The sequence below is a fragment of the Aotus nancymaae genome, unplaced genomic scaffold, assembly GCF_030222135.1.
Source record: "Aotus nancymaae isolate 86718 unplaced genomic scaffold, 86718_ANA_hifiasm-v0.15.2.pri h1tg000058l, whole genome shotgun sequence".
Taxonomy (NCBI): Eukaryota; Metazoa; Chordata; class Mammalia; order Primates; family Aotidae; genus Aotus; species Aotus nancymaae.
The window spans coordinates 9,320,165-9,334,628 of record NW_026988472.1 but is presented as its reverse complement, the minus strand read 5'-3'; the positions used below and the strand labels follow the sequence as shown (position 1 = coordinate 9,334,628).

The 14,464-nt window shown below is 40.3% G+C and overlaps 1 protein-coding gene across 2 annotated transcripts; it reads right to left on the bottom strand.

The window, feature by feature from the left end:
• Positions 1–64: 64 nt before the first annotated feature.
• AKAP4 (A-kinase anchoring protein 4) lies at positions 65–14,104 on the bottom strand. Of its 2 annotated transcripts, XM_012471694.2 has the most exons (6): positions 13,857–14,104; positions 10,906–11,001; positions 9,829–9,879; positions 9,309–9,410; positions 1,485–3,578; positions 65–316 (listed from the first exon to the last, which is right to left on the bottom strand). In XM_012471694.2, exons 1-6 carry the CDS (start codon positions 13,881–13,883, stop codon positions 161–163), a joined length of 2,526 nt encoding a protein of 841 aa, XP_012327117.2. In that variant the 5' UTR covers positions 13,884–14,104; the 3' UTR covers positions 65–160. The 2 variants fall into 2 exon arrangements, with proteins under 2 accessions (XP_012327117.2, XP_012327116.2); XM_012471693.2 differs by lacking the exon at positions 9,829–9,879.
• Between the last annotated feature and the right edge of the window lie 360 nt (positions 14,105–14,464).

Genomic DNA, 14,464 nt, shown 5'->3' with positions numbered 1-14,464 from the left:
GTTTATTGACACCTCTTACATGCCCAGACAACTGCTCAAGTGTATTGGGAAATACAGTTGGGTATTGTGCAGTTGACTGGCCTCATGGTGGGAGTGTTCTGGCTGGGATGGAATGCTGCTAGGGGGACTAAGATGAAGAGGAGTCAAGGAAGTTGTCAGTTCACAGGTTAGTGAGCAGCCAGTCCAGCAACTGTTTCTTAGCCATGGTTCCCACAGCTTCATCCAGTTGCTGTTCTTTGGCAAACTTTATGACCTCTTGAAGAAGACCTCCTACACTGTACCCCTTCTCTGCTGCTTTAGCTGAAACCTGAGGAAGCTGTGGGGAAAACAGAGCTAGTGCGAGTTGCATGATGCTTTTTGGAGGAAAGACCTGCTGGACAAAGTGAACTAACACCCTTCTACCACCCAACCCCCTCAACCCCTAACTTCTTCACCTACATCCACCACCTTCCCACCCATGATTCTAGGATTAGGGTACAGCATATCATAGATACAGGACTAGAGGCTGCTGACACAGCTTTCCTTTTTCCTTGAACCTTCTCTAATGACATAGATCAAAATGCCAAAGATATTTTCTTTTTTGAGCTTCAAAAACAAACTCTGAAATTAGTTGTGTTCATTAAATACTTCTGACCAGATGCTGGACCCTTCAGTTAGTCTGTGCTGATTGCTAGGTCAAGGTTTGGGGGTTGCCATTCCCCCACCTCCCTAAAAAAGTATGAGACTTGGAGTAGGGAGGATTGTCTGGCCTTGGCTCCTGGATTGAAAATAACTTGGTTAAGTATTTGATGTTTCTGGAATCCATCTAATGCAGGAAACCCAGCTGTCAGGGGTCTGTGTGTGTGTGTGTGTGTGTGTGTGTGTGTGTGTGAGAGAGAGAGAGAGAGAGAGAAAGAGAGAGAATGTACATACGTATGAACGTATGAATGCTGGCCTCCATGGAATCTGAGGAGCACAGCCAGGACTAAGGTGAGGCAAGTGAGGCACCTGGGACATAAAATTTAAGGAGAAAAGACTCTCAGGGCACTTGCAGGACCCATGAGTTTGGGGGAGGAACATAGGGAAAATAATAAGAGACTAGTTTCAAACACAAAATTAGTCCCTGATACTTCCAACACCTCAGGGAGGGAGGAACTCCATTTTCCTTTTCTTTCCCCTCCTCTCTAGAGTACTTGGGGGGATCTTAACTCAAAACATGAGACTTAACAATCATTCCCCAATGTTTCACTAGTTTGTCAAAAGGGTCACTGATGAAATGCGTTAATCTCACTCTCCTCTTCTTGGTCGAAATGCACAAACCTCGAGATGTCCACTTAGCTAGTGGTTCACTATTTTTGTGTCTTTTTATGAGTTGAAAGCAATTCATGAAGCACATGGTAAAGAACAGACTTGAAACTGGAATGATCTTGGGCTCTAAGTACAGTGCTGCCTCCCTGCCTCTGCCCATTCCAACTTTCTTCTTGTGCCTTAGATGCATTACTTACCTTTTCCAGTTGTCCATCATCATCTCCCATGAAGTAGAGCATGGGCACGTCAAACTGGGAGGCTGCAATCCACTGCAGGACAGCACGGAGCTGCTTTTGAAAGCTATTTGTAGAGCACTGATTATTGACAATTACTTCATGTCCAGGAGGGTCTTGATAGTTCTGTGGCATTGCATCATTGTGAATGCATCTGGTGCCCCTGAAAGTGGGCTTACTTGTTGAGGCTGCTTCTCCTTCCGACTCAGCGAGGGCTGCCCCATTTTTGCTATACTCAGCCATAAGGCAGAGCTTTACCACAGATTCTACCAGTTGACCTATAAAATGCCAGTTCACTTGCTTCATCCCACTGATAAAGTCAAATTCTTGATGGTCCTGGCATTGTTCTTCTCCTTCGTCAGGTCTCTTGAACATGGAAGTTGCTTTGTTTACCTTAGGCTCTGAATGCTTGTTCTCACCTTCGCATAGATCCTCACAGTTGGAACTCTCATTAAGCAGTTTCTGAATCAGCTTTAGAACGATGTTTGATGTGTCCATTTTCTGGGAGCCTATGCGTTGGTTCTCCTTTTGACAGGTGGATGGTCCAGGGGCTCCGTGAAATTCTAGATGTTTCACTGAAAGTGCTTTGGCACTTTGGCCACCTCCACACTTCTCATATTGAGTACTCTGAGCCATATAGCCGGTGGTGGAATCAGGACAGTCTTCTTCACATGTATCTTTGCCCCTAGCCTGCTGGGTCAGATGGTACTGGATCAGCTTAAGGGAAGAGACAATCAGGTCCTTGGCCAGTGAATCTGTGGAAGCACTGATTGTTTCTCTTTTCTCATCTTTATTGCAGCATACTTTGGTAACCATCTTACATGGGTTTCCTTGCTTTTGGTTCCACATGGTCAGGCCCTCCTTGAGGATGTGTTCTCCAACTTTCTCAGCACTAGTCAGTGACTTGCATGAGTCTGATTTCATTTTGCATTTGTCCTTCCCTTTCATTTCAGCTTTCATGGCTGAGAGTTCAAGACTCTTGTTATTGCATTTGGGATCACGGGACCCAGCTTTTAAAGTTGCATATGACAGATGCTGAGACTTAGTCTCCTTCTTCTCACCAATAAGGGCACTGACCAAGTGCCTCAGCATGGCCTCCATGATGTCTGCAGCATTTTGTTTCCCATGGTTGAACAGATTTCTCTTGACAGCCGAGACAAAGTCTGAGTCAGCCATCAGGACCCCAGTAATATTATGCAGCTTCTTCATGCAGGAATCAATCAAATCAGACACAATTTCCTTGGCATGGTTTAGCAACACCCTCTTTAGGACCACACACGCTGGAATTGGCTTCCTAGAGCTGTGCACTTTCAAGGTCTTCATGACGGAGAACATCATGTCAGATGCCACCCGATTTGCATAAACCGTAAGTCCCTTGCTGATGGAATCTGCAAATTCTTTGCTATCTCTCTGGTATATCTGTTTGTCTCCACTTTTGTTCTTGTTGGATAATTCACTATATAGAAAGCTTTTCTGGCCACCTTCCTTGCACTCCTCCCCAGTGCCACACATTTCTGCAGCAGTCAGTTCCATGGCTTCGTGGGCTATTTCAGAAGCAGTCTTGCTCACAGCAGGGGATGGAACAATTGAATGATGAAGGCATTTACTTCTACCTTCCAACTTATCCTTGATTTCCTTACGGGCCATCTGGATTACCAGAGAAGATAGTTGGTTGACGTAGAAGGAAAGGTCATCCAAAGAACATTCTCCATCAGGGGAAATGACTGCTCTCTGAGTGCTAAGAGATTTGGCTGAAGTAGCTGAAGTACTTTGATTATTGTTGGTGTTTTTAGTTGCTGCCATCTCTAGCTGTAGGTTTTGAGGTCTGTTCAGCAAATCTATGTTCACTTGATTGGCATAGACACTGTAGCAGTTCCCAGAGGATGATCTGTTACATTCGCCCTCTGTGTCTCCTACTTTATGTTTACAGCTAGAAGTTGAGGGGCTCAGTGCATGTTGGAAACCTAAGGCATACTTTTGGAGATCACTGAAAAGCCAGTTGAGGACACTTACGGGATCAGAGGAAGCTTGTTTGAAAAGGCACACAGATCCCTCCATCTAAAAGAAGAAGACCTATCCATAAGAGTTTGGGTAGGCGATTTCTTTCCATTATTTTATTTAGAAGATGCACCAGATTAGGGATTTGACCTTTTAGATTTTGTGTGGGAACATAACATCCAGTTATATCCATTAATACACATTCAAGCAGAAGTGGCAGCAACAAAAGTTCATACTATATACATGTGTATACTTTATACAAGTGTTATCAATATATGTCTGCCAATTCATATGAATATGTTGTATCTCAATGTGTCAAAAATGTATCAGAGTGTCTGTTGTGTGTGTATATATGCATGGAAATATGGCAATTCACATGTGTGAATATCTCAATACATGTGAGAATGTGCCATTCTGTATTGTTAATGTATGAAAATGTGCCTCTGTGCGTGTGTGCAGATGTGTGACTATGTGTAAGCATGTATAATAATGTGTTAATGTAATTCACCACATAAACAGAACCAAAGACAAAAACCACATGATTATCTCAATTGATGCAGAGAAGGCCTTTGACAAAATTCAACAGCCCTTTATGCTAAAAATTCTCAATAAACTAGATATCGACGGAATGTATCTCAAAATAATAAAAGCTATTTACGACAAACCAACAGCCAATATCATACTGAATGGGCAAAAACTGGAAGCATTCCCTTTGAAATCTGGCACTAGACAAGGATGCCCTCTCTCACCACTCCTATTCAATATAGTACTGGAAGTTCTAGCCAGAGCAATCAGGCAAGAAAAAGAAATAAAGGGTATTCAATTAGGAAAGGAGGAAGTCAAATTGTCTCTATTTGCAGATAACATGATTGTATATCTAGAAGACCCCATCATCTCAGCCCAAAATCTCCTGAAACTGATAAGCAACTTCAGCAAAGTTTCAAGATACAAAATCAATGTGCAAAAATCACAAGCATTCCTATACACCAACAACAAACTTAAAGAGAGCAAAATCAAGAATGAACTGCCATTCACAATTGCTACAAAGAGAATAAAATACCTAGGAATACAACTAACAAGGAACGTAAAGGACCTCTTCGAGGAGAACTACAAACCACTGCTCAACGAAATAAGAGAGGACACAAACAGATGGAGAAACATTCCATGTTCATGGTTAGGAAGAATCAATATCGTGAAAATGGCCGTACTGCCCGAAGTAATTTACAGATTCAATGCTATCCCCATCAAGCTACCAATGACCTTCTTCACAGAACTGGAAAAAAACCACCTTAAACTTCATATGGAACCGAAAGAGTCCGCATAGCCAAGTCAATTCTAAGCAAAAAGAACAAAGTGGGAGGCATCACACTACCAGACTTCAAACTATACTACAAGGCTACAGTAATCAAAACAGCATGTTACTGGTACCAAAACAGAGATATAGACCAATGGAACAGAACAGAGGCCTCAGAGGCAACACAACATATCTACAACCATCTGATCTTTGACAAACCTGATAAAAACAAGCAATGGGGAAAGGATTCCCTGTTTAATAAGTCGTGTTGGGAAAACTGGCTAGCCATATGCAGAAAGCAGAAACTGGACCCCTTCCTGACACCTTACACTAAAATTAACTCCAGATGGATTAAAGACTTAAACATAAGATGTACTTCCATAAAAACCCTAGAAGAAAACCTAGGCAAAACCATTCAGGACATAGGCGTAGGCAAGGACTTTATGACCAAAACACGAAAAGCATTGGCAACAAAAGCCAAAATAGACAAATGGGACCTAATCAAACTCCACAGCTTCTGCACAGCAAAAGAAACAGTCAGTAGAGTGAATCGGCAACCAACAGAATGGGAAAAAATGTTTGCAGCCTACCCATCTGACAAAGGGCTGATATCCAGAATTTACAAAGAACTAAAACAGATTTACAAGAAAAAAACAAGCCCATTCAAAAATGGGCAAAGGATATGAACAGATACTTTACAAAAGAAGACATACATGAGGCCAACAAGCATATGAAAAAATGCTCATCATCACTGGTCATTAGAGAAATGCAAATCAAAACTACATTGAGATACCATCTCACGCCAGTTAGAATGGCGATCATTAAAAAATCTGGAGACAACAGATGCTGGAGAGGATGTGGAGAAATAGGAACACTTTTACACTGCTGGTGGGAGTGTAAATTAGTTCAACCATTGTGGAAGACAGTGTGGCGATTCCTCAAGGACCTAGAAATAGAAATTCCATTTGACCCAGCAATCCCATTAGTGGGTATATATCCAAAGGATTATAAATCGTTCCACTATAAGAACATATGCACACGAATGTTCATTGCAGCACAGTTTACAATAGCAAAGACCTGGAACCAACCCAAATGCCCATCGATGATAGACTGGACAGGAAAAATGTGGCACATATACACCATGGAATATTATGCAGCCATCAAAAACGATGAGTTCGCGTCCTTTGTAGGGACATGGATGAATCTGGAAACCATCATTCTCAGCAAACTGACACAAGAACACAAAATCAAACATCACATGTTCTCACTCATAGACGGGTGTTGAACAATGGGAACACATGGACACAGGGAGGGGAGCACTATACACTGGGGTCTGTTGGGGGGAGTGGGGGGGACAGCAGGGGGTGGGGAGTTGGGGAGAGATAGCAGGGGGAGAAATGCCAGATATAGGTGAAGGGGAGGAAGGCAGCAAATCACACTGCCACATATGCACCTATGCAACAATCTTGCATGTTTTTCACATGTACCCCAAAACCTAAAATGCAATAAAAAAAAAAAAAACCACAGTGATCATGTTATGGTGGGTTTTTGGACATGGAGAGTAGAGAGAGTTATAATTTCTGAGTCAAAGTGTAGAAAATCAGGCATTACATATTTAGTATACAACCAATATGCCCATAATTAGAATGTCAAAGCTTAGTAAGTATTAGGGCCTTTCTAGTTCCAAGGCCTCCAGAAGGGTAAAAAGTAAAGAAATTCCAAGATAGAGTTTGAAATACTGTGATCTCTTAAATGCAAAAATTACAGAGTGAACATCTCTCACCAAACTTTTTAGTGCATGTCTTGATTTCTTTGTTTATATTTCTTTAAATCTTTAAACATTTTGCTTTATCAAAAGTCTGAATGTGAGGAACTTCCAGGCCTTGAGTTTTCTCTAAACACACATACACACACACACACACCTATAATGTGCCTATAATTGCATATTTTAGAAATATGCATTATTTTGTTTTTATTGTCTCCTTTTCTTAGAGCACCTAAATTTTACAGCAACAATTTATTGAAGGCTTTAGGCTGATACAGAATAAAACAATATTCATATATAAATATTCATGTATAAATAAAGGTGTGGCATTTACTACACAAAGTTGTTCATTAACCATTCGATTTTGATATTCAAATATCTAGCCAAAAAGAGAATTACAAGTGTGTGACAAGAAGAGTTGCATTTTTCTAGTATCTTAGAAAAATAAGAAACTAGGAAAGGCTAGTTGCAAAAGGTTCTCTGCCAGAAAATTCAGGAAACAATGCTGTCTCAGGTAGGTGCAGACACAGGAAGAAGAATGTGCCTTTTCCCACTGTGCACTTCAACCCTTCATTAAAGGGCAAAACTAGGTTCATTGTTATGGGAGCCACAACCAATTACAAGTGCATCTGTACCATCTCTGCCACTTCATTTCCTAGCAAAATCATTGTGAAAACCTATTGCCTGAAAAACAGTTGACATGTATGCCTACTGACTTTGTAATCTGAAACAGATTAACAAATCTTGGAAATGATTCAGAAAAAAAAATAATAATAATGTGTTGACATCATGACCTATTGTATATGTCTATTGTATAGGCTGAAATGTGCATGTTAGTATGCAATTTGTACACGTGAATGTCAAAATATGAGTGTTTATCCAGTGTGTCTCTGAATATGTAAATGAGCAAGTGTCAATTTGAGTAATCTACATATATGTGTATAAGATAAATTCACTAGTATGTATCATGCAGTTATAAATGCATTTATGTATGTTAAAGCATAAATTCACATATTAACATACAAATTCATTAATATAATAGATATAATTTTAATATATTAATATGTACATATTAAAATATGAACATGTATAAACAGATGATTGTATAATGACTATATATGTTCAGAAATTGGGTATCAATTTATGCTATATTTATGTTATGTCAGTGCTTGACAATGTGTGTGTCAATGTTATACATACCCTGGCATTTGAGTATGTGTGTGAGTAGGTGTGTTATTGCATTTGTGTCAACAGTGTATGTATCAATGCATACAAACAAGTGCGTTAGTAAATATGTGTCACTTTGTGTAAGTTTGTGTGTATATCAGCATGACTGTGCATGACCATTTACGTCTTTGCATAGATATGTATATTTGTAAGTGTGTATACCAATACCTGAGTCTGTATGGTCACTGTGTTTTGATCAAGCCTTATGCATGTAATGTGTATGAATGTATGTTAATGTATTGTGTAATAAGGGTGTTTATGTGTGTCATGTGTGGGCATGTCACTTCATCTGACTCTGTATGACTTTGTATATCTTTGTATATGTGTGTCATTGTTTGTTATGCTTGTTATGCTTGTGTGTGTCAATATCAAATGTAGCCAAGCATGTATTTATCATTGCTTGTATAAATATAAATTTTTTGTAAATATATATAAATGTATACATTGATGTGTGTATCATTTTGTATAAATTTATATGTGTATATCTATGCCTGTGACTGTGTATACCCATGTCCAGATATGTGTATATGTACTATAAACACATATGCCACCCAACACTAACTACAGAGCTCTCTGCTCCTTCTATTGCTTCATCTCCTCTCTTTTCACTGAATTTCTAGAAATGTGAGGTCATGATAAAGGCAACTTTTTGCAAACAAGCTTAAGTTATAATCAAGGAATCTGCATTGTATGTAGGAAATATGGGCTGCTTTTTCAAAAATTAATGCCAGGTATAATTTATCCCTTTCTTAAGACTCCAAAATTGAGTTGGCCATACCCAAGTAAACTGAAAATTCTTTGGATACTGTAATATAAACTTGCTTTTCCTTCCTTGGGGGCCACTCCTTTCGTTCCAAAGGAGTCTGGGGCCAGAAATGATGTTTTGGTATAATATGAGCCTAGAGATACAGAACAAGAAACATTTGACTTCTTTGCACTAAAGTCTAATATCCTGTCCCAATACCAGCCACTCCAGTCTTGTATGCATGTGAGAGTGACTTGTTGTGTGCTCCAGTGCCCTCCACAAGGGCACTGTATGTGATAGTGGCATGCAAGACTAGTTGCTTCTAACTTTAAGCTACTCAACAGGCTAGGTAATATCTTAAACAACAGTGTAAGGACGAGGCACTCAAATTCTTGGTGGTTATGGATTGCCTCTGCTCCAATCCTTCTTTCTTCCTTGTTGGATGCTGGGCAATGTGGGGCAGCCAGATCTATTACCAGCCAGCAAAGATTGCAAATAGTCTTGTATGATTCTGATTGGATGGGTAGCTGGAAATCAGGAGAGGGCATTCTGATCCTCTGTGATTAGTGCCATTATTAAGTACCTGGGTACTGAACTTACTGTGGCATTGAACTTAGGTCTGTGTTCTCTAGAATGTCATAGTATTCAAATTGATAAGCCTGTTTGACAATACTTGTCTTACCATGTCTGACCCAGAGTCCTCAGACTCATCATTGAGCTGAGAATTAGAAGTGGTGGAATCTCAGAGGCTATGTGTACCTTAGACTGGTATTTCTTCTCAGTGTCCTTGATCACGATAATCTCTTTTTCTTCCAGATTTCCCAGGTTTAAGTTGCCTTCTGAGCTGGAACCAGCAGCATCCTATGGGATTAAAGGGTGAGATCTTTGAAGAATGAGACGAAGCTCCCTCCACAAATTACTACTCCCCTCTCTGAAGATGCTCACAAAGCCATCAATCTCAAGAACCATATTCATCATCCTTTGGATGTGTTTTTTAAAAAAATGAATAATAAAAAACAACTTTTCAGACATACTACCTTCCATGTGTTATCTCTTTTAGCCCTACCAGCAACTTAAATGGCTTCTAAAATGAGACTTGTTATCAAGAGTGACAGTAAATTCAGAGCAGGGATCTTGGGCTCATGAGACTGCTGGATTTCCCCCTGAATCCCCTCCACCTTTCCCCTCACTCCCCCAACACTTTCCATTCTTTGTACTTCACTGATAACCCTTCTCAGCAATTTCCCACCCATTCTGACTCTGAGCAGAGAATCCGCACCTTGCAGTCTTTATCTTCTACATTCAGGGTGGACACATCAACAAAGCATACCTGCATCAAATTAGGAGGGTGAATTTAGAAAAACTCTTAAGAAAGGGACATAATTTCTCTTCTTGGAAATGATAATAGCACCTACCTCATAGGGTTCTTGTGAGGGTTAACTGAGATACTGTATGGAAAGCATGTAAAAGCAGATTGCCTGGCATAGAGTAAGTACCCAATAAATGTTAATACTGTGATTATTGTTAGGCAGATAGAATCTCAGCATTAGTACATTTCTTAAATGAGAATACCAACCTGTCAGAGCAAGGCCCAAGGTACAATATCCACCTATATTAATTGAGAAAACTAAGAAGAGAAATGGCTTGCCCAACTGACACAAAAAGGTGGAGCGTGTATTAGAACTCAATTTTTCTGGCTTCCAGTTTAGGGCACTTGCCACTACACTAGTGTTTCTCAAAATTTACTTTATTATCAGTGATATAGAATAGTTTAAGTAGTATATGGATAAACATTTCTGCATTTAATAGGTGTATTTTTATTGTGTGTTAGGGAGAATACACACTAGAACATCAAACCTTGGATATTATGGATAATATTTCTTAGCATGATTGTCATTTTAAAAATGTAAGTCAAATTTTAAAACATTGTAAAAATACATATTAATTAAATAATAGTATGTGTGGCATTTGAACATGATTAAAAAATGTGAAGCCCTATGTAATTACTTGAAGTTTGGGAAACAGATCATGAAGCATTTTGCCCTCCTGAGGGGTGCTAAGGTAACACTGTTACCTAGGCAATATTATTATGACTTAACAGGCTTAACTAATAGGGGCTGGTTGCTAGGCAACCACCACTCCTCCCCAGGTCCTTTACATCACACTTCACCCTGCCCATCCCTTGATTTTTATCTCTGTGATGTATGAGCATGCTGGCCCCTGACAGACCTTGTTGAGCTTGGCTGCTTGGAGAAGTCATGGTATCATCGTCTATTAGTTTAGTTTGGGCCCCAGGATATCTATACCCATACGCCAATTTTTCCTACTCCTCAGCAGGAGTCATTTTCTATCTTACCACTTTCCGGTCCTGATCTTGCTGTCCTGCTGGTTTGTAGAGGTCTACCTTGCACACACTCCTGCAGTTGCGTAACCAGTCAATATCATCAGACATCTGGAAAGAGAAAGAAAAGAAAACTGAAATTCTTATATATAGTTTTTGGAAATTGGGTCAGTTTGGATAAGAATCTCTGGAGGGGGTTCTGAAACCTATTTCTGTTTCATATATAGGTTTAGGCTAGGAACTGGTGAAGTGAGCAGTAGGGGACACATTAATATGTTTGAACTTGATGCTCAGGATCATTATCTTTTAGCGAAATCCATAGTCTCCTTTAATTTAGACTCCCCACACCAAGTATTTGGAATCATGAGAGTATGATTTAAAAGGAAATTTAAATCAAATTTAAAGGATCAAATTTAAAAGGAAATCTAGTGACTTTTGGGATTACATTTAGAGTGATTTACTTCTACCCAACTCTACTAACTAAATCTCTCTGATCTCCACATTTCTTTATCCACTTTTGAGTACCTTCAAAAAACCCCAGCTCACCCTCCCCCATCTAACTTAATTCTAGCTAACTCCAGTTCAACCAGTCTTTCCTGTTACACTAAAAAAAGTGAAATTAGATGAATAGCTGTAACACATCACTCAAAGCCATTGGAAAAGACTAAAGTCAATAGCAGTAAGTAGCCCTTTTATTAAAACAACATATATAATTTCAACATGTAGAACAAGATTCTGAATGCTGAGAAAACCCAGTCTAATAGCCATAAATATAACACCAAAAGACAGCAATCTGAGGGAAGACCAGACCCTGAAACAATAGGATTAAGGTTAATTTATTTTAGAAAGAAAAAATAATTTCTACCAACTTCCTTCCACTACCACCCCCGCCACCTCCCAATCCAGCCTGGAATTAAAAGTGAAAAGGAAATGACAGAAGCCAGTGACTGATTTTTGCTACGTAAGACATGAGATTTATGCTCAGAACTCACAGTTAATTGCTGAGTAGACTTGTCTTGGTATCTGGAGCTTGAATTTGATTTCTTTTTAAAATTTAGCAAGAGAAATCATTTTTGCCAAGTATTAGAGGGCTATTGAATTCCCCCTGTCACCCTCCCCTCTCTCCCCTCCCTTCTGCCCCTCCCCTTCTCTCTCTCCTTCCTCCCCTCTCCTCTCTCCCCCTTCCCTCCCTACTTTCCCCCATCTCCAGTCTCCCTTTCCCCTCTCCTCCCTCCCTTTCCACTCTGCTTCCCTCTCTCCCCCTTCCCTTTCTTCCCCCTCCCTCCCTTTCTCCTTCTTCCTTCCTCCTTCTTCCCTTCCACCCCTTCTCTATTCCCCCACAACATATTAATAATAGCTATTCTCTAATGGCTATCTTTTCATATGATAATACTACATTCCTGCTCTTTACCATCTCTGCCTCCAACCAAGATCTTCTTGAACTCTTCCTTCAGGAATCTCTGTGAAACCTTGAAAAAGTTATAGGAAAAGACTCCTACACACTCAGACGAGGGAGTTTCTTTTTTTCCCCAAGAGCTACATAGAGAACATTAGCCTACTAAAAAAAGGTGGAGGCATAGAGTCCCTTATGTAATTCAGATACATCCTAAGTCCAAGTCCAAAAGAACTGTGAGAAATAAAATTTATGAACTCATTACCTTGATGATGAAGTTCTTTTAGATGTTGGGCTGAAAATGTGCCATCCAGAAGGGACATGTGCCCCTTTAGATGGAACTGAGAAGTGCCAAGTTTTTGGGCACCTGCAGCTGGCTGCAACCCCTGTCAGCTGTTGAACCAGACTGAGGGCCCAGGCTTGCCCCTGCTGCCTTTGACTACGGGGTGTGGCAACAGGGTTTGTTGGGTCACAATGCCTGAAACCATAGCAACCTGACCAAAGGTGGGCATGTTGGCAAACTCAGTAACCTATTCCCATCAAAAGCACATCAGGCTGTCTGCTATGGGACAAACTTTTTCTGTTATCTCTCTGAGGGTATGTTGGGGTCTGTGAGAATGGCACGTCTGCCGGGGTCTCTTGACCTGCAACAGGGTCCCAATACCTGGAAGAGAGAGTGCACAGAAGAAAAGAATGATAGAAAGATGGGGTCTGGAGGACTGACGAGGCAATACCCCAGTCAGCCATTTATTTCGTGCACAGGGTCTCATTATATACTTTTCAGCCCACAATGGCTGACGTCAAATCATTACAGAAAAGGGGAACAGAACATTGCAAGCCTGGGGATCAAGATAAAACTAGTACATAAAGATTGATCCAAAAAATCATAAAACAAACAGATGATCTTTTCTACTTACAGGAATAAGATAACATTTTACAACTGTCAAAGCAAGCGATAAATCTTGAGGACAACAATTTCAAATGGCATGTGAATAATCACAAGCTTCAGTGAATACTTGGTAAACAAAGTGATAAAACTAGCCCAGTACAAAAACTTCAAGAAACACAATGTCTAATAAAACCACACAGCCTTCACCCAGCCATAATATTAGGTCAGTGAGCCAGAGATAAACTTCTGCAACATCAAATTCCTTTCAGTTCCTTCTTTCCCTCAGCTCGACTGCCTCCAGGGGGGAGAAACGTGTCTGGGCTCAAACTCCATTATGGCGGAGACACTTAGGGGTCTCAACGCTGGAGTGATCCCCACGAGGGTACACACATTTTTCTCACATTTTCTCCAACTCACAGTCCGTCAAGATATCCCTTCTCTTTTTATTTCTTGCTAGACCTCCAGAACAATGTAATCATATCCCCCACTAGAGAATCAGAGTTATGTGGCAAGAAATCTTTAGATTTACATAGAAACAGAGAAATCTTGATCCAAGTCTTTTCTGGGTATCCCAAATAAAAGTATGAAAATAGAAACTTGGAGGCCGCCTTAGCAGCTTCTGTAGTTTCACCTAACCATTAAGATGCCCCCTTAGCTATTCAAAAAGAAGTCAGATGTCCCTACCATTGTAGTATCAAAGCACGCCATCATGTAGGACCCTTGAATGATGTTTTCTTGTCGATTTGGATGCTGCGATGATTCTTCCAGTCTGCCTCAAGATGCTGGTCTTTTCTTCAACTCTCCATGCCCTCCTAAAGCCTTGACTGCCAGCTGGTACCAGAGCTACTTCTTGATGACATCACTGTTTCTATAGAGAACAGTGACAGCACAATGTTGGAGGGCTCTAAGGATTCTGTGTGCTCTAAGTGGTCCAGCAGGCCTTCCCTGTGAGAAATAAGTAGTCCAGAGAAAAGCTGATCTAGTTGAGACAGGATCTGTCCTTTACAGACTCCTTAGGCCATGAAAAGACTTAAGCTCCACTTAATCTTTTCCAGCTGGCCAGTGCTGGTTTGTTGGCTACAGTATGTGTTAGAGGATTATCCATTACACTTTGAGATGCCTTCATCTCATCTCACTGACTTTAGCCCCAGTTTGGAAACATTATCCCACAACCAAATGGTTCTCACTGTGCCCAAGTGTCATCTTTTCTTTCCTTGTTTCTTCTCCACGTCTCCACTTTAATAACTACATGCATGTAAATATATGCATCAGAATTAACAATCAGTTGAGAT

Bases quoted from the DNA above. Each gene is read 5' to 3' on its own strand.
- AKAP4 (XM_012471694.2), bottom strand. From the start codon at position 13,883: ATGATGGCGTGCTTTGATACTACAATG. The intron at 11,002-13,856 runs GTAGGGACATCT...TTCTCTTTCCAG, and splicing joins CGTGCTTTGATACTACAATG to ATGTCTGATGATATTGACTG. The intron at 3,579-9,308 runs GTACACATAGCC...TTCTTCTTTTAG, and splicing joins AGAAGAAATACCAGTCTAAG to ATGGAGGGATCTGTGTGCCT.